The 27,346-nt window shown below is 32.8% G+C and overlaps 2 protein-coding genes across 3 annotated transcripts in view; both read right to left on the minus strand.

The window, feature by feature from the left end:
- The window catches only part of LOC108733046, a gene marked incomplete at its 5' end in the record, with an annotated part of 24,499 nt that extends 17,492 nt beyond the window's left edge, over positions 1 to 7,007 (minus strand). The window contains 4 exons of the mRNA XM_025973602.1: positions 85 to 874; positions 3,700 to 3,903; positions 4,902 to 5,412; positions 6,735 to 7,007. Of these exons, the coding sequence (XP_025829387.1) occupies positions 85 to 874; positions 3,700 to 3,903; positions 4,902 to 5,412; positions 6,735 to 7,007 (1,778 nt within the window). The remainder of the gene's footprint in view (positions 1 to 84; positions 875 to 3,699; positions 3,904 to 4,901; positions 5,413 to 6,734) is intronic.
- The window catches only part of LOC108733049 (cordon-bleu protein-like 1), a 74,735-nt gene that overhangs the window by 9,138 nt on the left and 38,251 nt on the right, over positions 1 to 27,346 (minus strand). The window lies entirely within an intron of this gene.

A 27,346-nucleotide genomic window follows, 5' to 3' on the forward strand; every position in this document is an offset into this window, starting at 1 on the left:
TGTAAAGTAATAATTGAAAATGAAAAATCATGCGTGAAAAGATGAGGAAAAAATGAAAATAACAATTTTCAATTTTGTTACTTTCATTTTCCTTTTTCTGGTGAAATTGTTGAATGATTTGTTAGTATTAATACAAGAAACATGCCTGTATCACTAGCATTGCCAACAACCCAGTTAGTGTGCTGTAAGCTGTTACATTCAGCCACCGAGGAAATATCATCCAAATCTTCGAAGTTTTTCCATTTTTTCATATTCGAAGCGTAACCGGGAACTATTTCATTCGACAAGCTGGTTAAAGAAAGATTTTCCCTTATATTGGATTTGGATTCCAAGTCGTGTATTCCACATAATTCGTCCAAAATTCGCTTGGACCTTTTCGAATTCTTGGACACAGATTCCTTAAACATTTCGATGTCCAAATCGTCTATGGAATCATAATCGTTTACGCAATCCAATTGATTTATGGCTTCTGCCAATTTTGAGTTCAGTGAACTTGTGTCTGAGGTGCTACAAAGAGACAATTTATCGTAGGTCGGCGAATTATTGTTTTCTACGTCTATTTCGACAGAAAACAACGAAGCTCCTATCTTGAAACCACTTTTACGTCCCAAAGACACCTTTCTATTTGTACGAGTGGACGTGATTGTTTCTTCAGTTTCTTTATCTTCATGTTTTTCTTGACGGGTCACAGTTATTGTTTCACTTCTAATAGGATCCAAATTTGTCTCTTTTTTGGCATGAATAACATCGACCTTACTTTCTTCGCCGGAATTTGTGTGAACAAAGTCGTTGGTACCTTTTCTAGATCGAGGCAATGGTTTTACGACTACTTCGTCTGATAAATTTCTACTTCTTGGGGTGGGTTTAGGTGATTCTAGCATGCAAAAAAATGAAGCATACGGTTAGGAAAAAGGTGCCATTATTGTTAAGTTTTTTATACCAGAAAGCAAGCATCGGTAAGTAAAATTATAAAAGAAGTATTTAATAAAATAAAGACCTCGAGCAATGATTTTCTAACAACAGTTCTATTACTAGCTAAAAGACGAAACAGGAAACAAATGAGTAATCCCATTTTTTATGATAAGAAATATTATTATCAGATCTTCAATCAGACTTTTTTACATAGTAAAGAGAAGCCCCAAACAGATTACTTTTATTAAACACCAAATATAATAAGATACAATATGGATTTGGAAAACTACAGAATGAAAAATGAACATGTCTGAACATGGATAGCTAATAGGAAAATAAGTAAATAGTAATTTAGTACAATTGCTAATTGTGGATACGCAGAAAAAAAAAATTACAAATAATCCGCCTGGTTATTATTTTTAAATAAATTTAACGTTTTATTAATTTCCGAACGTATGTCGTTTTTAACACTTTTCACCCTTTTATTCGTACACTCTTCGTTATTTGGTTGTTCCCAATTAATATTTTGACTAGCAGTAAATTTTCGATTGGGAAAATTTCTTGTTGAAGCTAGTTTTCGTTTTCCAAATTTTTTGTTTGAATTACTCTCAAAAATTCTTTCTTCGTTTGGGGGTAAATCATATAGCTCTTTAAAAGTACTTTTCTTATCAGGAGTGGCGTCATTTTCTGTTGATTCTACCCTTTTAGTTTTTGTAGAATTACCACCAGAAAAGGAAAAAACATTTTTATTAAAAAATTTTGAACAGGGCGATTTATTCGTACTTTTACCTTTTTGATCAAATTCATTATCGTCTTGTTCATTACTATCTCGAGAATTTTTTGTTTTGGGAGACTTATTTTTTTCGTTTTTATTCTTACGCTTCAAATCACTACTACCACTTACCTTTGAAGACCTTTCCGAAAAGTAAGAAATGGTTTTGCTAAAAAAATTAAATGTTGATGCCTTTGCAGATGTGTTTTCGTTACCGCCCCTTTTACTGTTAGCATTTATTTGGTCTTCGACATCATCACAAGCAATCTCAATATCCTCATCATCTTTACATAATTTAATAGAGTTACTATGACTAATTTTTGGAGAATCCCGTTTTTGAGAATTATTTTTTGACTTAAAATTTGTTTCGGATTTTGTAGAATTGTCGTTAAAATATGACACCGCCTTATTAAGAAAACTTGAAGATGGTTTCTTATTTTTAACTTTAATTTCTTTTGTTTCAATTTCATCACAATCATCCTGAATATCATCTGTAAAATCTTCTACACAAATAATTTCGTCATCTCCCTCCTCGTCATTATTTAAATCAGTACTACAATAGTTACTAATTAACTCTGTTCTTTCTGGTAACTGGCTACTTAGATGTTCATTAATTATATGTTTATTACACTCAATTTCTACATTCACTTTTCTATCACTTACCTTGTCCGTTTTGCTTTGTACAATCTCATCAGGAAAAGTTGAAACAGTTTCATTAGTATTGTTAATTGGACTATTTGTGGTTTTTTTATTCAAATTACGATTTACTTCCTTAACTTTCAACAAATTATTATTTGAATTTAAATTTGAACATTTGCTACTACTATCAGTCGTCATTTTTTTTTCTGAAGCTTCACCCCTAGTTTCCCCTATTGATTTTTTGGTAAAATTGTGTCCCTTTTTCAAATTTAGATCGCTTGCATCTTTTGTGCTACAAATACTGTCGCAATCATCATCGTCACTACATGAAAGATTATAATTTAAATAATCGCCTGAATTATCAACAACTATTTGTTTTTTTGATAAAGGATAAGCAATAGAATTAAAGTCTTGGCCAGAATTTTTATCTAAAACATTTTTGTAATTTGTCTGTTTTTGATTAGCTTCGTTTGTAATCGAACCATCATCAGAAATATGTGATATTTTATTGGAAATTGTCTCTGTAGACATACTTATATCAACTTCTTCATTTATACACTCATTGAGGACTACAGACTCATCACTGTCATTTTCTAAACTTAAATTCAAATGATTATGCGATTCATTATAATTTACTGCTTCATTTTTTGTAATTTCTTCTTCAGAAGTTGAATTCAAAATATTTACATCTGTATTACTGACATGTATCTGTTTCTTTAGGGGTTTATATATACATTCGCTCGACGAATAGAATAATTTGTCGAGCGTTTTCTCATCTGGAAAACAATTGTTGCTATTGATATCACCATAAGGTTTTATATCAAGAAAATTTCGGTCATACAAGTTACCATTGTCGATATTATTATTATTAAATTTAGAATCCGAATGTAAACTGATCACTTCCGCACTTAAAATGCTTTCGGGGTAATCGACGTCTACATTTGAAGAATAGTATTCTTCAAAATCGTCTTTGGGATCTTTCTTGGATTTTTGTGTTGCCGAATTTGGTGATAAAATAATCGGATTTGTCGTCTTTTTTCGGAAACTGAAATTTCTTATTTCTTTTAAACATTCGTTGAACCGCTCGCGGTATAAATGATGAGCATCGTGTGACGATTTTGGAATAAAATTAGTCACCTTCAAATGAGGAACATTTTTCGAGTTAATTTTTGTCTCCTTGGAACATTTTAAACTTGTTCCATCCGCAACTTTATCAAATTGCTTGATATTTTTTAACGGTTTTGATTCTCCAATAAAAGTACTTGATACATCTTTAAAATTTTCGGAAATTATTTTACAACAACTACTAGTTTCTGTATTTTTATTAGTAAAAGGCGATTGGTGTTCTTTATTATTGTATGTTGGTTCTAGCTTACCTGATTTATCTACGAAAGTAGGACTAGCAATTACAGGACTAGGGTTTTCGCTTATTTTAGGGGTCGAAGGTTCAGGTCTCGGTTTTTCTACTACGGTACGCTTTGTAACCGTCACATCTAATGGCGCAACTTTTTCCAAGGTTGCAGTCGATGTCGTAGTTTTCAGACCAGGAGGAGGTGGAGGTGCCGCCCTTTTTTTCCGACCTAGAATTAATAATAACGTCTCAATTCATTTCATTCTATTTAAATTAGATTTAATTTAGTATTACTGTAAAATCCCTGACTTAAAAAGTTCTCGAAATTTTTTTAAACAAACCTTAAGTGCCGGTGCACACTTGCGACAGTTTTGCGCCGCGGGTCCGCAGCGGCACCGCAAAGTTTACTGCACACTTGTTGGTATTTTTGCGGTTTTGTTGCGGCGCCGCAAAAGTAATAAAAATATATATCTAATACAGTGTCATTCGTTTTTAAAGAAAATCAGTCAGTGCGACAAGTTGAATAGTGCAAAATGGAAGTTTTTATTAATGAAAGGCGTGTAGTTTTTACGTATTTGGTGTACAAATGCGTTATTGATCGAAAAAAAAAAAACAAGACGATTTTGGGTAGACCCATATACCGATTTACGGCTTACAAGGGGCACATTTGTAACGTCGTTTTCGTATTTAAGGGAGAATCCTGACTAATTTTTCAACTACTTTCGAAGGAGTGTTGCTTCATCTGATGAATTAACAGGAAAAGTTTCTGATAGGATAAGATCGCAAAAGGTACCAGATTAAGAGTCTCCATAATCCCACTAGAAATGTTTTCTCCTTGTCATCCAGCTCCAAAAATCCATCGGAAAACATTTCACAGATTATAATCCATGCAGACCTGTTTTTGACTCTTTCATGGTATAGGTATATTTCTGAGGAAATATCCCATATCTCTGGGAACCAACCCCTTTACTGCATCAATGAATAATTCTATATCCAAATCTTCAGAAGTTGTAGTAGCAGCCATCCTTTTTTGCGTCAATTTGCCGCAAGTGTGTACCAGCCGATATACACACGAGTACTACAAAACCGCAATAGCGGCAGCGGTGCCGCCACGGTTCCGTTAGTACCTGTTAGTACTTTAAGCCGCAATTGCGGTGCCGCAGCGGCGATTGCCGCAAGTGTGCACCGGCGCTTAATGATTAAAATAATTCAATTAGTTTTACTGACCTGCTACTAAACTGGACAGGGATTTGGAATGGCCCGCCATTTTGGACAAATTTCCAGATTCCTCTTCTTGACTCTCCCTCAAACCTTTATCAGTTCTATCCTTCCCGACGACATTGATCACCGTGGATTTCGGCCTCCTGGGCAGCGACGTGTTATTACAATTCTCACTTAAAACCGACGGTTCGTGATAACCCGAACTATCGCTGCTATTCCTTGAATGACAAATGGTCAGACCGTTTTCCATCGTTTTGGGTTGCAAATCCAAAATGGTGGAAGGGTCAGAATTGGTGCTGACTTGACTGGGGGGTTTGTTTGGGGAGATTTCGGTCTTTTGGGGAGGCTTAGGTGCAGGTCTTCTTTTTCTAACAGGTGGTTTTGGCCTTTCTGTGTGAGGGACCCGCTCTTTAGGTAGTGACGGTTGAACCGAGGGTGGGGTAACTGATCGGGAATCGTCGCTGTGTACAGGAGATATGGATCGATTTTCACTTGATAACGATCCAGATCCTGTACTCTGAAAAGAGAAAATGGTCTTTTTTTGCTTTTTCAAATCATGGACACATTATAAGGGAGGAAATATTTGAAAAGGGCTAAATTCAGAAGACAGTATGTTATTAAAAGAATGTATCAAAGTTGATGATATAATATATCGAATATTCAAACCGAAGAAAGAAAATCACAAGGAAGGAAAAAGCAAAGAAGAAATTTTTTAATGGAAAGAGAATGGGCGATCACTCATCACTACTGATGGAAACTGGAAAAGAAAGCAGAAGTGTATGGAAAGAGCTGGAAAGTTTAACTAATGACATTGATAAGCAAAAAACTCGAACACATTTTTGAGAGATGTGAAAATTGACATTGAAGAAAAGGATTAGAGAAAAATTATGGTAAAGGAAAATAGCATAAAGGCGAAAAGAATAAAAATATTAAGTTTGTTAAATTCATATGTGGGTATACCTAGAATAGCTAAATGTAAATGCAGCTTGTGTACATATATAAAACATAATGTTTTTAACCAAGCTATCTATGTATCTATCTATAAACCACAAATAGTAAAATTATTACGTGAAATCTTGCAGTCCATATATTATTATTGAAAAGTTGTATTGACCCAAATCACCTTAATCAAACTTAAAACACACAACTAGCTCCCTCCTCTTGACAATTGATATCAAAGCTTTTTTATTCTAATGCAGTTACATAGTATTTCAGAATAAAGGACATCATCACGTTTTAAGTTCCTTGCAATTCGGCTTTAACTATAGTATTTTCGATTTCACGTAATACTTAAATATGTATTCTTTTATATGTTTCATTTCAATTGAATATCATAATCAAGGAAACAAACTTGTTTATCATTAGTTTCACAATATGAGTCATGACGAACGATTTTTGAGAAAATACTTCACCTATACTATAGGGTGAATAGTATGCAAACAAAAACAGAAAAAAATTAGGGCTATGTCAAGGTCTGCAATTCTAATTTCTGGCAATATTTTGCTTGCTTATCACCTACATAGATGGATGAGTGGATTCAAGTGATACTGATAACAAAATGATGTCACTTTCAGATAAGTAATCAATAAGATTAAAAGGATTAAGCCTCTCTTCAATAAAAAGGTTTTGTAGCTATAGCAAGCTTTCTAAAAGAGTTACAATTAATAAATAACGATCATTTCAAATTCTATCGTAAATGTCAAAATAAATTAACTTAAAAAATGTACAATTTTGTAGTTGCAATACTACTGTGTCTTGTTGGAACAGTTCAAAACTTTTTAAGCGCTATGACCTATTTCATTTCAAGTGATTCAAAAATTAATTAGTGCTAGGACTTACCGACTTTCCTTTTTTGAAAATTAAGTTGAACACACCACCACCCGTTTTAGCATGCATTTGTTTCCTTTCTTCCTCCTTTCTCAAGGCCATAATGTCACTCGAGGAAAAGGTCTGCGCCAAGCCGATGGTACCTTTCGCGACCACGTAAATTTCGGTAATTTTATAATCACTGAGGGTCAATTTCAAGTCGAGCACTTCATCGAGATTGCCTGGAATTAAAATTAGAACATACGCTTGTAGAATTTGGCGTGTTGTCTTGCGATTTTCGTAAAACAATTAAATTCACATGTCACGTAAGAACACGAACGAACACGTACATCTAAGTGAAGCGTACGTTTTGATACAATGGAATGTTCCCTTATCGGAGAGTAAACATTGGCTCGGTCAACAATTGTTTTTCTCGTTTATGGCTGCGGAGAATTTTTAATGGATAGCTATAAAGTAGCATTAATACGGGAAATCAAACGCAAAACATTCAGTAGTACTCAATAAGAAGAAATTACAAAAACCTAAACATTTGTCGTACTTTTTAATACACTTATGCAGGTATCCAAGACAATCCAAGAACTACATGGCGCCTAATTTAAGTACTACTGATAACAGATAAAACGTTGCATAATTTCAGAAAAAATATTAAATTGTGAGTATTTTTCAATTTTCAATCACATCGCAATCGTACGTATCTTGCTTATTCTGATTCCGATTTAAAATTGGTTTCAACTTTTAAAAAGANATATCTTTTATTTCTCTCCATTTAACGACCACTCTTTATAACGCCAAAAAATGTTCAGTCCTAAGTGTCGTTATATAGAGTTTACACTGTACTTCGAGCAAAACAAAACTTATGCAATCCTACATTAAGATATCTCCATTAGGACAGCAGCATTCTAAAGTAAATTAAAACGGTTAGAAGAGCCTTTTAATGAGCGGGGGTAACCGACATTCACTGCAGTGAAAATTCTCTTCTACTAAATTGTTAATAACACTCTATCTATTCAAAAAGTTTATTAACACAACCCTTACAATGCATTTATAATTTGACTTTCAACGAATTTTCGCAGAAAAAAAAGTTTAATTATTTGAAATGTTTGTCAGGGAACCCCTAAAGTTAAATCAATCTCCTTAAAATTAAAACCATTTTTCCAACACCTGCTAATTTTGATAATAAGTAAGTAGCATCATTGGGAAAAAGTGTAAGTATTAATATATTGCCTGATCAACCTACTAAAAGTGTCGATAAAGGAAAATAATGTATATATGCCCACTTAATACACCGATGGCATACATAGCTGACCTGAATTTTTAAAATCCATCGAACAAATAACATGTCGATGTTGAATGGTATATATACCTACCTAAACCGAAACGTTTCTCCGAAATGGGTTTTAATGAAGATTTTTATAATATAGAAATGAAGCCCAACATTATTTAAGGTTAATTATTTTTGCATATCTTATTATTATACAGGGTTTTAGATTTATGTTTTTGAGTTCAAAATAAAGATTCGCTTCCAGGATGCATGTACTCTTTTAAAATTTAATCAAATACAAACAGGATCGTCAAATGGAACAGGATAATTAAGTACAAGCTGGATAATCAAACAAAACTGAATACTTTAGTTAACAAAAATTGAATACTTAATTCTAATGAAGATTCCTCTTCCTTATTCTCTTGAGTTATTCAATGTCTGCTTCCAAACCTTACTACAATGAATTCTTAACTTTTTTAATTTTTTTTTTGTCCTGAATTTGTAAGAGAAATTTTCCCTACATCACCTGTAATATTCCTTAAGTGCATAAAATACTTACTGTATAAATATGTTGAATAAGAAAAACTGATTGACGTAAATAGTATGTAACAAATGAAATACTACTATTTTTAAAATAATGTTTAATAGTTCAATAAGTATATATTAAAAACATGCGCGTGACTAATAACGACATTGTTAAACAAGCGGTGAAAGGTAAAATAACTTCAATTTAGTACTAACATAGATATTACACATTTAGTAAATAAATAAAACCATACACTGCGCTATTTCTTACTTATGATATTTAAGATTTTGTAAAATGGAATACAAACGTTTTTCAATCAGATTTATTCAGTGTTTCCATAAATCCTTTCCTTGTCCATAAGTGAACGCATTCCAAAGGAAACAATTGTGTATGACCATTTTATCAAACTATTGTAGGTTAATGTGGTGAAAATAAGATGCACTTTTATTTAACCCATTTGTTTAATCGGTTCATGAAAGAAAAGAACAAATAAATAATACCTGTTTTCACACACATTTGCACAGCAGTTAATTCTTGAGCCACAAATCGATGTGTTTCACACGTTTTGAATGAGTCTTCTCTTATTTTTTAAATAGCATTTGAGGAAGGAAAAGAACATGACGTATGTAGGTGTATTGTACATTGTTTCGTTTTTAACATAAATCGCAATATTTCGTAAGTAAATCTATCTCTATTTGCTGAGCGAAAATGAAGAAATAATTATCACTACATTGCGTAAGTCATTACCTAGTTACTTCATTTCAGGTTAATTAGCAGATAATGTTTATCATAAATGTTCTAGGAACTATAAACTACACTTTGGCTTTGCAATTAAACAAACATTAATTAAAGGCATACTAGAACAAGTAAGAAAATTTTCATGAAGCTCTTATTTTTCGAATTTTTGAAAGGTGATATTCTTCTCGGCCGCTTTTACAAAAATTTCATTCTTTCTTCTGTTGCTTATCAAAGTAAGCAAATATATTGTAAAATATAATACTCTAATAGCTTTTGTCGCCATGGGGCGGATGTCCAATGTTTCCCAATGGATTGTTTCCAAATTTTCTTGAGTCAAAGTAACTATACGTGACCGTGTGTGATCGCACAGAAGAATCACACTTCGGATAGACAAAGCTCGTCCTCGATGTTAACTATTCGTAACTCATTAAAAAATTCAATGAGCAACAAGACTCTGCAATACCAAAAACTAGCCGCAACAACTTTGCCTGTAGAAAGGTAAGCTTTCACTTTTCTGTATGGAGCTTCTCCAGATTTTCGCTGGTTTGTTTAAGTTGCAGAGTATAATGGTACACCCACGTCAGGTCGTAAGTCTTACTGTGATTTAAAAATTTCCACCCTCTGTCCCATATTGCCCCAAAGGCCGGTTTGATGATGCTCAAAAATGGAAGCGTTATCTGTGCGTAATTATATAGTTAGAGACACACGACCACATTTATAATTCGATAATGGCATTAAAAAACATCAAATCCCTTAGGAAAAATGTATTGCTATGTATTCAAAAATTTCCCTGCAATAAATGGAGAAAACAAATTCCGGTTTATATTTGATCCACCTAAAATAATACGTCGTCTTCCTTAATGGTGTAACTTTTTTATTAGAGCGCGAACAGTCTAAACATTCATGTATCTGTGCCTATAATGTTACCTAATAATAGTGAACCTGTTTGAAATTGTTACATACGGACAGCTAGCGCACACTTCGGCTATTTTAATTATGTGGATACTACACTACCTGTTCTAGGACATTTGAAAGTTAGCAAAGTATACTGTTTCGCGAGAATATCCACCGTGCAAAAGTAAACCAACCAAACTATAAATACATTTACATATGCTCGTACATATGTATACGGTGAGGAACTGAGTTGTGAAGCGAAGCCTGACTTCAAAAAAAAGCATTTTGTAAACTTGCGATAGGTATAATTACACTACTGAAAAAAGTAAAAGGAATCGGTCAATTAAGTCATCAAAAAATGTGCCAGGCTTTTTGTCATTAATTGAATCTAGAACTAGATTTTTTGTACTTTTCGTATCTTTATATTATTCTACTAAATTACTAATTAGTCAGGATATGAAGGGAGCCTTTGACAGGATAAACAAAAAAAAACATCGAGTATAATGAAAAAAGAAGAAAAAAATACGAACTTAAGCTAGTTATCTATAACCAAAATGGGTTACAAATATTTGTAAATTTTTACAGAGTTGTACGACAGGGAAGAAGGACATCTAGCTCACTCACGATCAGCTTCCCCATATGTATGCCACTGGTATCGAGCTTCACAATGAATAATCATTAGTGAAACTACTACGACAAATGCCTTCGTTTTCTTGAACCACATAAGTACTTAATACTGTAAAAGTTGTTGACACTTTTGTACTTTATTGGCAGTCGTGAAAAATGAAAATAAAGTAACATCTGTAAACTTAAACCACACTGATGTCATTGTTGAAATAATCTGTTATGCCTCCAGGTAAGGCCTAATGATAATTTATGTTTACTGTACTTAAAACTAAATTTGGTACAATGCGAAGGTGGTGATGCTTTCGTTTTCTACTTAATTTCCATTCTAGATTTTACACTTTCAAATACTTCACGCCTGAAGACGAGTACGTATATTGCCTGGTCTAATTATCGATTTTATATATTTTTTTAATATAAGATGAGGATACCGTGGATAGAAAAGATTAGAAATGAAGAGGTATTAGAAAGAAAAGGAGAGTAGAGGACTTTATGGAAGTCAATAAGAAATAGGCGAGATAGGTTGGTAGGACACCTTACAAGGCATGAAGATCTACTGAGAGACATATATTAGAGGCAGAAACGGAAGTTAGGAGGGGTAGAGGTAGACCTAGATTAAATTAGATTACTGTTCGCAAATAGTTAAGGATGTGGTTTGCCCATGTTTTAGGGAAATGCGAAGTTTAACTGGAGGTATGTGTCCAACCGACGACCTTATGATGATCATAACTTTCTAATCCTAAACTGTTCCAACTCAACCAAAAATTTCGATTAAACAAAATATTCAAGTAATTGGAAGTACTTCCATTCTTTTATTAGGCTTTTTAATCTTCAATTAACTACAAAATATCCTGTCATTAGATATCTCAGCTATAGCAGTTTCTTTTATAAACCTACCTAATACGCTAGAACTATAGATATCTATGTATTGTAGAACCAGATGATGATAATGATGATGGTAATGCAATAAGTAATGAACAAATTATAAAATATATTTAAAATAGAGTATTGAACTACATTTTATTAAAAGTTTTTGACATTTATTAACATTAAGAGAAAGCTTGNAACACATAAAAAAATAACCACAACAAACCGTTCTTTTTTTATTATTCGTATACCAACCGTACAACAATGATTAATGCTGTTATTCGTTTGGTGTGAAAGTATTGTGTGTAAATTTACTATAAAATGTGTAGATATAAAGATTTACAATAACTAGGTAGCTACAGGTATATTTAATTAGTTAACTGTTGTTGTGAATCATTTAAACAATATGTAGTTAACAGCTCAATCATGTTAATAAAAACGCGAAGAAACTAATGCTACAACGTACACTAATGTACAAATATGTACGCACATTATTTATTGTATTTTATTTTGTAGAACAAACATTCGTTTTGAAAGAATTAACAACTATTTAGCAAACAAATGAACGAAAGTGGTTTTCTAAATTTTTTGGTATATTCATGTATTACATTCTGGGATTAATAATAAACAAATATATGTATCTCTTTAATATACAATCAAAACAACTTATCTATAGGAGAGAATGTGGACAAAAACAGGATACTAATGACTTGGGCAGTCAAATAACCTGTTTTTTAATGATGTTTGGGATAAGCAACCAAAGCAGTTCGATACGACCTTGTCTTAACGTTGTGGATTAAAATAAGTTCGGAGAAAAAACATTTAATAAGAAAAATTAATTCTGTTTTCGAAGTAAACCACAAACTTTATATTTGAAAACAACCGCAGCTATCCTAGAATTATCCTTTGTTTAGAATATGCAAAGCAAAAGAAATGCAAACAGAAAGTGTATGTCGATTAATCGATTATCAAAACAACGCATTTTATCGATTATTATTATTAAATTTCGATTAGTCTGATAATTTGTCTAGCCTACTATAATTTAAGCCGGTAAATATTTTTTGATCTTATAAATCTATAGAAAACTGAGTAATTTACTTGTTACAAAGTTTAGAAAATACATTTACTTTTTCTTAGTTGTATTGTACTCTCTAAGTTGCATTCTCCTTCGTTTCTTTTTTTCTTAGAAAAACTAGTTCGTTAGTCTGCAATTGAAGAAATACCTAATGGAACTAATTAAAAGCAAATAAAAGTAAATTCCTGTATCGAACTCCTGGAGCCTGAGTCTTTGTATAACTGTATGTCGTCAGGAAAAAGTTGAACGAAAAGAATGTAATTGAATTTACGTAAAATGTGCATTCTGTTGGTCCCGAGTAAATTATTTATTAATAACGTCGTACACCTTGAGTCAGGGAGTCACGATAGAGCTTTTTTGATTTGTACCTAAGCCTTCCTTTTACACATTCAACGTTAACAAACCTGTTCATAAAGTTACTGCACTCGTTGTGAACAGGTATCAAGCTGAGAGTTGCTGGGAAGCGAACTTCAAACGTCCTTCAAATGACATTGCTTCGACCACATACGAGGGCAGATTTTTGAAAAGAATATAATTTTTCGTCATTATCAATTTCAAGGCTCATGAAGTTGATCAACCTTCTTTCTGAATAAAATCAACTATTAAATAAGATCATTGACATTCGAACAACGAAACGGAGAACCATACGTAAAACATAATTTATATGTAACTTAAGAATAAAAATTGACGAGTGTATGGGTTTGAGGGTCGACCACCTGCCACCAAGTACCGCTTTTGAACAATAGAAAATGTAATAGAATGTTTCTAATAATTCTCTCAGCCAGAATGTTCCCGAATGTCTAGGATTATCTTTAGGCAGAATGTTCCAGAATGAACTGGACAGGAGGACTCGAGATCGACCTGGAATGTTAGAGGACTATTCTGCTTGGGCTCTTACACTAAATTAGGACATTTCGACCGAGTCCCAAAAATGTTTGGAATTGCCTGTAATATTCAGCATGTCTCTCTCCAGTCTGGTGCGAGTTTGGGTTTGAGAGTCGACCACCAAGCACTAGTTTACTATAAGTGAGAATGTACATGTACTAGAATGTTTCTAATAATGCTCTCGGCTAGAATGTTCTCGAATGTCTAGGACTGTCCTTAGGCAGAATGTTTTAGAATGAATTGGGCAGGATGAGTCGATATCGACCTGGAATCTTGGAGGATTAAGATGATGTGATACTAATTTAAGAAATTTTGACCAAAGTGTCCTAAAAATGTTTGAAATACCTTGTAATGTTCAACATTTTTCTAGTGTGGTGGGAGTTTGGATTTGAGAATCGACCACCAAGCACTAGTTTAGTATAAATGAGAATGTACTACAATGTTCTAGAATGTTTCTAACAATGCTCTCAGCTAGAATGTTCTAGAATGTCTAGGACTGTCCTTAGGCAAAATGTTTAAGAATTAATTGGGTAGGATGAATCGATATCGACCTGAAATGTTGGAGAATTATTATGATGTGATACTAAAACAGGAAATTTTGACCAAAGTGTCCTAAGAATGTTATAATGTTTAACATTTTTCCAGTGTGGTGAGCGTTTGTATTTAAGAATCGACCACCAGGCACTGGTTTAGAATAAGTATGAATTCAAACCCAGCGAAGCGGGTTGTCGTTAGCAGGTATGTAAATATTTTAATGATACAGCAGCTGCTTGCTATTACCGCCTGTCATCATACACTTTTTGTTCTAATAATGATAACGAGAAAATGTTTTTATGCATGTACCTATGTACTAGTAGCAGTGTAGGTAGGCACCTACTTATGTGTGTAAATGATTCCGCATTCGTTCTCGTTGTCTTGATAATAATCGCAATTTATAACGCATTCCTTTGGAGAATTGCAAAAATTGATGCGATATCCTTTTCTTAGACATTTTGAAGCCTTAACTACAATAAACAAAGCTAATAACGGGATACGGTTGGGCAGGAAGGCAAATTACACGCTCATATTAGCTTGGTTCTTGTGAGACAATCAAGCGGAAATTGGCACGGGATAGAAACCAGGAATACCTTGGGGGGTACTGTCACATATTGGCACTCAATGACGCGCATACATGGAGAGTCCTAAAGGAGTCAAAAGCTCCTGGAAGAAATACTTCGGTAGGATAAGGAAATCAACACAATTAATTGATGTAGACGTCACCTATATATTAAAATTGAATAATTTATAAAGTAAAAGCTACCAAAAAAGTTTTATAATATTATTACGATTGTTTCGTCACACGGTGGCTTCTTCAGACGGAATGATAAGTGGTGCAATTGGAATTATGTGATATAACTAATAAAGGATCAAAAGTTCATGCAGGAGCTGTAACAATGTGTACATTGGACAAAAGGTAACTCTCTTAAAAATAAGAATTCATAAACATAATTGAAATTCTCCTTATACTGGGAATCCTCAACAATTTCAAGGACTAAAATAATTCGAAGTGGTCTGTATTCTGTCGAAACTGCCAGACGCGGATCGCGATTTCGATTTTTTTGGATCTCATCAGCGCGTCGCAGGCAGCCCGACAGAACACAGAACACATCGTGCTACAGATGGCGTCTACTGCGTCATATGTAGTAATTTCATGGACTTTTTATGTATTTCCATAATAACTCCAAAATACAAAAGTCAGAGCATTCATTGATTTATATTTCTATTTAGTTTTCTTTTTTTTTTTAATTACTTTTATCGTCAAATAAACCTTGTCAGTTTTATTATTATAAATTCTAATAGCCGCTCGAGTAGAATGATTTACAACGTGAATGTAGTACCTGTAGGACGTGAATGTTAATCGAGAGAACCTTGTAAGGATGTTTTCTTATAAACAAACGTTTTAGTCAAATGTCATTGATCCTAAAGAGTTATCACGATCGGACAGAATGGATTGACGGGTGCCGACCAAGTCGAATAATGTTTTAGTAAATTAGTGTCGCTTTCACCGGAGCCCTACTATCGGTTTGTACTTTTCATTCGTGTAACATCAATTATTGCGATGGTGTATATAAATAGTAAATGCATTTTAACATTTATTTATTAAAGAAGAAGGTGCTGCTAGCAAATAAACGTACCGAATAACTGAGAATGAGCCATCAGTCAGTCAATGACTAGGAAGTAAAAGCCTGATATTGCTGGAGAGAATATGTAGAAATACAATAGCTTTAATTTATTTAATACCTGAATTATTTTGAAAAAAGTTTCTAACAACCTCAGGAAAGTTAATAACTGTCGGATCTTTTAATTCTGAAATTTTTATGTTCCCACAGAATTAAATAGTATAAAAAAAGAGTAAGATAAAAGACATTGTAGGTATTTACAATATAAAAGACAAAATTTATTAACAATAAAATAAAGCCTTTAATCCCACAGTATGATAGGTATGTATTTCGTCTGTGTAACTTAAAAACAAAATGCCAAAAGGATTAAAGTCAATTTAAGGTACAAAAATTTATGTAATATTAATGTGAAAATTCATTTTCGATTTTCTATCCACTACAAACTTCCTCAGGTCAATGAGGAAAACTATTTTTGTTGCTGTTTGTAGTGGATAGAAAATCGAAAATGAATTTTTACATTAATATTGCAAATTAGCCACTATTAAAAATGTCACAAAAATTTTCAAGAACTACTATTCCCTATAAGAGCCTTCTTCAGGGTCTTCTCTCTTAGCTAAACGAAGTTTGGTTCAATTAAACCTTCATTATAATTAATTAATAATCACATGGTGTCAACAGGACATTCGCAAATCAAAAAATCATTGTGAATGTACTGTTAGAACCTTGTTAAAATGAGAAATTTGGACGACCGCTCATTAATAATGCTGTTTCTATAAAAGTTATATGACTAGGTATTTGATATGAAATATTATTCTGAAAATTCATTTCTGAATTTTCAACCCACTACAAACTGCCTCAAATTAATGAGGGAAAAATTGTTGCTGTGGTATTTGAATTAAGTGAAAAGACGATTCAAATGTGCTATATCTTACTCAAAAAGTTGAATCTGTTCAAAGCTACAAAACCGGAAAACTGATGTATAAAAATACGGTTACTTTAATTTCCCTTAATCGAGCATAAAACAGTTTAAAGAGCCAACAAAAACAAACACGTAAAATAATTGGTGCATTTCCAACAAACAAATAAACTAAACATTAGAACGTAATTTTGTGGTTTTTAATAGTTTTCTAGACACACACAACGAGCTAATTTGAATAAAAATTTCATACATTATAGTTAACCGTACTTGCCACCAAATAACAGTTGTTAAAGTTTATTTCGTGTAAAAATATGTTAACGACTTTAACTTATTATCAACTCAACGGCAGCAACAACAATAACAAAAATAATAGAATAACTAAGTACTATAACGGGAAATATTTGTAACAATATAGTGGAAAGAACTCAGCCATCAGGCTTGATTGCAGCCGGTTCAATATTTAAAAGCAAATCGAGTGTATAATCGACAGGCATTGCGGTTGTTCACTTAATTAAATTTTCCCGCTTTTACTAAAAACCGTTCCGTAGTAATTATAATGCATGTTATTTAAGGAGCAGGTATTAAAAGCGTGCCACTAGCCAAACAAGTTACTACTTCTTACTTCTACGATCATTTCACTATGTAAATTCATACACACGTTGACAATAATCCTAGTGCAACCGCCATTACCTACCTAGATATAAATTCATTTTTTTCTTTTTAAATAAAGAAAGGCAATACAAGCATGCATGCATGCATAAATGCCTACTAGATATGCAATGGACGTGATTATAAATTGCGGACAGCGGGCACTGTTAGTTATACGATCAAAATTGCACGACCTCTATTAACCGTTACCTGTATGTAGATATGTACAAATGTCCAAAGAAATACTATTACAGATGTTAATGAAATTAGGTGAAACATAAATAATACTTATTATATTAATCATAATTAGACTGAAACGGTTATGTAAAGGATTTAACGGTGTAATATTCAATGCATCGAGAAGTTGTGGCTTTAATATTATACATAGTCATTCAAAATTTAAAATACAGTGTAAACCCTTTATAACGTCACTCGATTTAACGACAAACTCCTTAAAACGTCGAAATTGCTTGACTTTGGTTGGTTTACATTGTTTTCTATACAATATTACACTCTATATAGCGTCACGCTCACTCTATTTAACGACAACAATGCGGCATTATAAATCATTAAGCAGTACTNTCAAAAAAGAAAATTGAATTTTTTAAATTGGTGATGATAATAATAGTCATTTAACAACTGATTCTCTCCATTTAACGACCACTCTTTATAACGCCAAAAAATGTTCAGTCCTAAGTGTCGTTATATAGAGTTTACACTGTACTTCGAGCAAAACAAAACTTATGCAATCCTACATTAAGATATCTCCATTAGGACAGCAGCATTCTAAAGTAAATTAAAACGGTTAGAAGAGCCTTTTAATGAGCGGGGGTAACCGACATTCACTGCAGTGAAAATTCTCTTCTACTAAATTGTTAATAACACTCTATCTATTCAAAAAGTTTATTAACACAACCCTTACAATGCATTTATAATTTGACTTTCAACGAATTTTCGCAGAAAAAAAAGTTTAATTATTTGAAATGTTTGTCAGGGAACCCCTAAAGTTAAATCAATCTCCTTAAAATTAAAACCATTTTTCCAACACCTGCTAATTTTGATAATAAGTAAGTAGCATCATTGGGAAAAAGTGTAAGTATTAATATATTGCCTGATCAACCTACTAAAAGTGTCGATAAAGGAAAATAATGTATATATGCCCACTTAATACACCGATGGCATACATAGCTGACCTGAATTTTTAAAATCCATCGAACAAATAACATGTCGATGTTGAATGGTATATATACCTACCTAAACCGAAACGTTTCTCCGAAATGGGTTTTAATGAAGATTTTTATAATATAGAAATGAAGCCCAACATTATTTAAGGTTAATTATTTTTGCATATCTTATTATTATACAGGGTTTTAGATTTATGTTTTTGAGTTCAAAATAAAGATTCGCTTCCAGGATGCATGTACTCTTTTAAAATTTAATCAAATACAAACAGGATCGTCAAATGGAACAGGATAATTAAGTACAAGCTGGATAATCAAACAAAACTGAATACTTTAGTTAACAAAAATTGAATACTTAATTCTAATGAAGATTCCTCTTCCTTATTCTCTTGAGTTATTCAATGTCTGCTTCCAAACCTTACTACAATGAATTCTTAACTTTTTTAATTTTTTTTTTGTCCTGAATTTGTAAGAGAAATTTTCCCTACATCACCTGTAATATTCCTTAAGTGCATAAAATACTTACTGTATAAATATGTTGAATAAGAAAAACTGATTGACGTAAATAGTATGTAACAAATGAAATACTACTATTTTTAAAATAATGTTTAATAGTTCAATAAGTATATATTAAAAACATGCGCGTGACTAATAACGACATTGTTAAACAAGCGGTGAAAGGTAAAATAACTTCAATTTAGTACTAACATAGATATTACACATTTAGTAAATAAATAAAACCATACACTGCGCTATTTCTTACTTATGATATTTAAGATTTTGTAAAATGGAATACAAACGTTTTTCAATCAGATTTATTCAGTGTTTCCATAAATCCTTTCCTTGTCCATAAGTGAACGCATTCCAAAGGAAACAATTGTGTATGACCATTTTATCAAACTATTGTAGGTTAATGTGGTGAAAATAAGATGCACTTTTATTTAACCCATTTGTTTAATCGGTTCATGAAAGAAAAGAACAAATAAATAATACCTGTTTTCACACACATTTGCACAGCAGTTAATTCTTGAGCCACAAATCGATGTGTTTCACACGTTTTGAATGAGTCTTCTCTTATTTTTTAAATAGCATTTGAGGAAGGAAAAGAACATGACGTATGTAGGTGTATTGTACATTGTTTCGTTTTTAACATAAATCGCAATATTTCGTAAGTAAATCTATCTCTATTTGCTGAGCGAAAATGAAGAAATAATTATCACTACATTGCGTAAGTCATTACCTAGTTACTTCATTTCAGGTTAATTAGCAGATAATGTTTATCATAAATGTTCTAGGAACTATAAACTACACTTTGGCTTTGCAATTAAACAAACATTAATTAAAGGCATACTAGAACAAGTAAGAAAATTTTCATGAAGCTCTTATTTTTCGAATTTTTGAAAGGTGATATTCTTCTCGGCCGCTTTTACAAAAATTTCATTCTTTCTTCTGTTGCTTATCAAAGTAAGCAAATATATTGTAAAATATAATACTCTAATAGCTTTTGTCGCCATGGGGCGGATGTCCAATGTTTCCCAATGGATTGTTTCCAAATTTTCTTGAGTCAAAGTAACTATACGTGACCGTGTGTGATCGCACAGAAGAATCACACTTCGGATAGACAAAGCTCGTCCTCGATGTTAACTATTCGTAACTCATTAAAAAATTCAATGAGCAACAAGACTCTGCAATACCAAAAACTAGCCGCAACAACTTTGCCTGTAGAAAGGTAAGCTTTCACTTTTCTGTATGGAGCTTCTCCAGATTTTCGCTGGTTTGTTTAAGTTGCAGAGTATAATGGTACACCCACGTCAGGTCGTAAGTCTTACTGTGATTTAAAAATTTCCACCCTCTGTCCCATATTGCCCCAAAGGCCGGTTTGATGATGCTCAAAAATGGAAGCGTTATCTGTGCGTAATTATATAGTTAGAGACACACGACCACATTTATAATTCGATAATGGCATTAAAAAACATCAAATCCCTTAGGAAAAATGTATTGCTATGTATTCAAAAATTTCCCTGCAATAAATGGAGAAAACAAATTCCGGTTTATATTTGATCCACCTAAAATAATACGTCGTCTTCCTTAATGGTGTAACTTTTTTATTAGAGCGCGAACAGTCTAAACATTCATGTATCTGTGCCTATAATGTTACCTAATAATAGTGAACCTGTTTGAAATTGTTACATACGGACAGCTAGCGCACACTTCGGCTATTTTAATTATGTGGATACTACACTACCTGTTCTAGGACATTTGAAAGTTAGCAAAGTATACTGTTTCGCGAGAATATCCACCGTGCAAAAGTAAACCAACCAAACTATAAATACATTTACATATGCTCGTACATATGTATACGGTGAGGAACTGAGTTGTGAAGCGAAGCCTGACTTCAAAAAAAAGCATTTTGTAAACTTGCGATAGGTATAATTACACTACTGAAAAAAGTAAAAGGAATCGGTCAATTAAGTCATCAAAAAATGTGCCAGGCTTTTTGTCATTAATTGAATCTAGAACTAGATTTTTTGTACTTTTCGTATCTTTATATTATTCTACTAAATTACTAATTAGTCAGGATATGAAGGGAGCCTTTGACAGGATAAACAAAAAAAAACATCGAGTATAATGAAAAAAGAAGAAAAAAATACGAACTTAAGCTAGTTATCTATAACCAAAATGGGTTACAAATATTTGTAAATTTTTACAGAGTTGTACGACAGGGAAGAAGGACATCTAGCTCACTCACGATCAGCTTCCCCATATGTATGCCACTGGTATCGAGCTTCACAATGAATAATCATTAGTGAAACTACTACGACAAATGCCTTCGTTTTCTTGAACCACATAAGTACTTAATACTGTAAAAGTTGTTGACACTTTTGTACTTTATTGGCAGTCGTGAAAAATGAAAATAAAGTAACATCTGTAAACTTAAACCACACTGATGTCATTGTTGAAATAATCTGTTATGCCTCCAGGTAAGGCCTAATGATAATTTATGTTTACTGTACTTAAAACTAAATTTGGTACAATGCGAAGGTGGTGATGCTTTCGTTTTCTACTTAATTTCCATTCTAGATTTTACACTTTCAAATACTTCACGCCTGAAGACGAGTACGTATATTGCCTGGTCTAATTATCGATTTTATATATTTTTTTAATATAAGATGAGGATACCGTGGATAGAAAAGATTAGAAATGAAGAGGTATTAGAAAGAAAAGGAGAGTAGAGGACTTTATGGAAGTCAATAAGAAATAGGCGAGATAGGTTGGTAGGACACCTTACAAGGCATGAAGATCTACTGAGAGACATATATTAGAGGCAGAAACGGAAGTTAGGAGGGGTAGAGGTAGACCTAGATTAAATTAGATTACTGTTCGCAAATAGTTAAGGATGTGGTTTGCCCATGTTTTAGGGAAATGCGAAGTTTAACTGGAGGTATGTGTCCAACCGACGACCTTATGATGATCATAACTTTCTAATCCTAAACTGTTCCAACTCAACCAAAAATTTCGATTAAACAAAATATTCAAGTAATTGGAAGTACTTCCATTCTTTTATTAGGCTTTTTAATCTTCAATTAACTACAAAATATCCTGTCATTAGATATCTCAGCTATAGCAGTTTCTTTTATAAACCTACCTAATACGCTAGAACTATAGATATCTATGTATTGTAGAACCAGATGATGATAATGATGATGGTAATGCAATAAGTAATGAACAAATTATAAAATATATTTAAAATAGAGTATTGAACTACATTTTATTAAAAGTTTTTGACATTTATTAACATTAAGAGAAAGCTTGCAATATGCAGTTTACAATTATATATTAGAGCAATTACAAGTATCTAATAAATAATAAGCAAGTATGAGCATGAATTAAAGGAAATCAGCATTCAAAACCAACAAAAACACTTGAAACTGAAGGTGTACTTATACAATATTTAAATAAATGTAAATAAAACATCCCACGTGAATATATGTTACAAGTATTTACCTACATGAAATCTGTACTAAAAATATTAATAATAAACGTGTCTGCATGTGTAGGATAAGATTATATAGTGGCCGAGGTCCGGGCCTCGAGGTAGGTGTGCCAAGCCAACAGGTATAACGACCTAGGAAAGAATGAACACAAATACTGGCGAAATAACTGTACGCAAAGGAAGACACGAAAGAAAGTTGAGAGTGAACGGTCAAGCAACGAACCAGTCGCAGGTTAATTCCACACAGCAAATTTTACTGGCGAGACGCAACAATGATTTTGCACAATTACATTCTTTCAATTGAAAGAATTCCTTGGAGAAAGACACTCGCCACAGAGTGCACAATGGACAGAAATGTAGCAAAATATACTTTTACAACGATGAAAACATTCTAGAATCTAATTTTCATTACTAAAAAACGTTAGAACTGGGGAAATATTATAAGGTAAGAGGAAAAGGATCTCAATAAAAAAAAAGGAAAGAGAGGATGCTAGGACATAGGCTAATGATACATGGAAAGTTACTTTTCGAGACGTATCAGAAGCAAAATGCTTTGGTTCCATTTGACGACCTTCTGTTGATGAAGGAACATGCAAGAATTCAAAGGTAAAAGGAATCTTGAGTTTCATAAATAACAAAAAACTAAAGAAATCCGTTTCTTTTACGAATATCAACCGATAAATGTATTAGGCCAATGTCAGAATATGACGAACGATTTAGAACACTGCAGACCAACGTGTGTGCTACGAATAATATGTTTTTAGGCCAGAACTCAAGAAGAAAAGTAGAATCTTAATAATTTCTTGAATCTTCTGATGTCGATTCCATTTAATACTGTCTTTACTGTAATTAAAAATGATCGGAAAATATGTACCTATATAAAAAGCTGTCGTGGAACTAACAATTCCTTACATTACAATGGACCTGCGCCAATGTTCAAGACTCAGGATGAAACAAATATGCAAAACGGTAACGGGACCATTAAAGACTTATAGTCACGATCGTCTTGCTTTATATTAGTTCACATACCACGTTGATGATATTATCGTGATTGTTGTTTCTTAAACATCTTATAACCACGAAACTGCATGTCATACACGCACGCTAAGTATCTGTATTGAAACCGAAACAAACAAGTAGATACCTACGTACTACGTTGTTATAACGCGCCTAGGCGTCAGTTTATTCATCTCTTCATTCATACAGAAATAGCATGAATTCCTAGTTTCAAGGACGTCATAAATCATCCAGATGATGTCTACCAGCTTTAACTGCCTCAAATTATCTACATACGGTCAACACGTATTTTCTTTTAACGTTACAACAACTTCTATATTTTGACGAAGTTTTAATAATTACTAAACAAATGTGCACTTTAATGATGCAGCTACAGGAAGCACAAGTTCAAAATGTCTAAAAGGATGCTTTAAAATGATGATTTGTGAAAGGACTATGCGATGGTTATTCCAAGGACTTTTTAACAACGCATGGTATGTAGAAAAGGACCCCTGGTATATTTAAAGGATGCTCTAGGATGATATTTATTTGAGAATTCTTTTATTATATTTAATACTAGCAGATTCACTAAAATCATGAGGATACAATGGAAGTTTATAGGAAATAAGCGAGATAGGTTGGTAGGACACCTTCTCAGGCATGAGGGACTACTTAAAGACATATTGGAAGCAGAAATAGGAGTTAAAAGGAGTAGAGATAGATATAGATTGCATTATTGTTCACAAATAGTTAAGGATATGGGATGTTCTAGTTTAAGAGAAATGCGTAGATTTGTTCAGGATAGGAAGGATTGGAGGTGCGTGTCCAACCAGACTTAGGACTGACGACCTGACGATGTTGATGATACTTTAAAAACAAATTCTTTTTAAAACATTTGTCAACGTTTGTTACATACAGTATATATATTATAAAAATAAAGTTGTAAAATCCCGATAACTGTGCAAAAGTTATACATCTATATGTAGTTATTATTAACATGGCACAAAATCGCAGACATGACACAGTTCCTCTTAGCAGTTATACCGTTAACGTAAGCGTGTTTGTATGAATGTAATGGTAATCATACACCTGTATCTGTACCATTTATTACACATGTTCCCGCATCCTATTAAGAAACTTTTATTGCATCACAAAGTTTTTTTTTTCGATTTGATAATGAGCGACGTTTAAACAAAAAACGTGTCTACGACGACCTCGTTAGTTAAGACTGCATTCAGAGAAGATTTCAGTTGTCCAAAACGATAAAATCGTAAAAAAAAAACATCTACATCCACTCCGTTCAGGCCAGGGACTGGAGATAGTCAAACTGAATGCTGTAATTCCGAAAGTGTAATCAAACGTTAAACAAAGACTCAAATTTGCATACGGCCACGTCCTTCCCCAGGTACTCAGGATGTCTACTGTCCCGGTGCGGTGGTTATAAACAACATAGCGTTAGGAAAATGTACATATATAACTGTTATATACAAATATGACTCCTGTTGTATAAATATCTTAAGTCTGATTCACCTGCCGGCAGCACATGACCGAAGAGGTGACCTACAAGGCCATCTTCGTAAGCACACCGACGTGTTGTTGTTTTGTTTCTGTTTGCTTTGGTAGGCACTAAGCACTATCTTAAGAGACAACACAACAGCTTTTTACAAATAACAAGGACGCATTTTAAAATGGTTAAGGATAAATAATGCTTGCATGAACCATTTCAAGAACTATTTTCCATGTCCGCAAAATTTATCCTTAGTGCGTACTATAGTGAAAAAAGTATTAAATGTTAAGGCCTACAATCTCATACATAGCCATAGCCGTGATAGCAATTCAATTTTCTAACTTAGTATAATATCGTCAAAGGATACAAGTAGGGTTTTCCTGTTGCTCCAGAATCACAAAATTTGACACCAAGCAAGGATTCAAAAATGACTAATTTATAATTCTTAGAAATATATCTTCGAAACGATAATGCAGCACTAGCAAAGAAGAAAAAGAAAGTAACTTATGATTAAATTGGAGATGTAAATATAGGACAAGGACTAATATCAAAATAGGAAATGAGAAACCAGATGGTTTGGAAGGATTAGAAGTAGAGAGGNACAAACTTCCTCAGGTCAATGAGGAAAACTATTTTTGTTGCTGTTTGTAGTGGATAGAAAATCGAAAATGAATTTTTACATTAATATTGCAAATTAGCCACTATTAAAAATGTCACAAAAATTTTCAAGAACTACTATTCCCTATAAGAGCCTTCTTCAGGGTCTTCTCTCTTAGCTAAACGAAGTTTGGTTCAATTAAACCTTCATTATAATTAATTAATAATCACATGGTGTCAACAGGACATTCGCAAATCAAAAAATCATTGTGAATGTACTGTTAGAACCTTGTTAAAATGAGAAATTTGGACGACCGCTCATTAATAATGCTGTTTCTATAAAAGTTATATGACTAGGTATTTGATATGAAATATTATTCTGAAAATTCATTTCTGAATTTTCAACCCACTACAAACTGCCTCAAATTAATGAGGGAAAAATTGTTGCTGTGGTATTTGAATTAAGTGAAAAGACGATTCAAATGTGCTATATCTTACTCAAAAAGTTGAATCTGTTCAAAGCTACAAAACCGGAAAACTGATGTATAAAAATACGGTTACTTTAATTTCCCTTAATCGAGCATAAAACAGTTTAAAGAGCCAACAAAAACAAACACGTAAAATAATTGGTGCATTTCCAACAAACAAATAAACTAAACATTAGAACGTAATTTTGTGGTTTTTAATAGTTTTCTAGACACACACAACGAGCTAATTTGAATAAAAATTTCATACATTATAGTTAACCGTACTTGCCACCAAATAACAGTTGTTAAAGTTTATTTCGTGTAAAAATATGTTAACGACTTTAACTTATTATCAACTCAACGGCAGCAACAACAATAACAAAAATAATAGAATAACTAAGTACTATAACGGGAAATATTTGTAACAATATAGTGGAAAGAACTCAGCCATCAGGCTTGATTGCAGCCGGTTCAATATTTAAAAGCAAATCGAGTGTATAATCGACAGGCATTGCGGTTGTTCACTTAATTAAATTTTCCCGCTTTTACTAAAAACCGTTCCGTAGTAATTATAATGCATGTTATTTAAGGAGCAGGTATTAAAAGCGTGCCACTAGCCAAACAAGTTACTACTTCTTACTTCTACGATCATTTCACTATGTAAATTCATACACACGTTGACAATAATCCTAGTGCAACCGCCATTACCTACCTAGATATAAATTCATTTTTTTCTTTTTAAATAAAGAAAGGCAATACAAGCATGCATGCATGCATAAATGCCTACTAGATATGCAATGGACGTGATTATAAATTGCGGACAGCGGGCACTGTTAGTTATACGATCAAAATTGCACGACCTCTATTAACCGTTACCTGTATGTAGATATGTACAAATGTCCAAAGAAATACTATTACAGATGTTAATGAAATTAGGTGAAACATAAATAATACTTATTATATTAATCATAATTAGACTGAAACGGTTATGTAAAGGATTTAACGGTGTAATATTCAATGCATCGAGAAGTTGTGGCTTTAATATTATACATAGTCATTCAAAATTTAAAATACAGTGTAAACCCTTTATAACGTCACTCGATTTAACGACAAACTCCTTAAAACGTCGAAATTGCTTGACTTTGGTTGGTTTACATTGTTTTCTATACAATATTACACTCTATATAGCGTCACGCTCACTCTATTTAACGACAACAATGCGGCATTATAAATCATTGAGCAGTACTTTCTAAGTTGCCGAAATAGATAAGAACTGCAGCTGTGTA

Source organism: Agrilus planipennis, unplaced genomic scaffold (genome assembly GCF_000699045.2).
Source record: "Agrilus planipennis isolate EAB-ADULT unplaced genomic scaffold, Apla_2.0 scaffold51, whole genome shotgun sequence".
Taxonomy (NCBI): Eukaryota; Metazoa; Arthropoda; class Insecta; order Coleoptera; family Buprestidae; genus Agrilus; species Agrilus planipennis.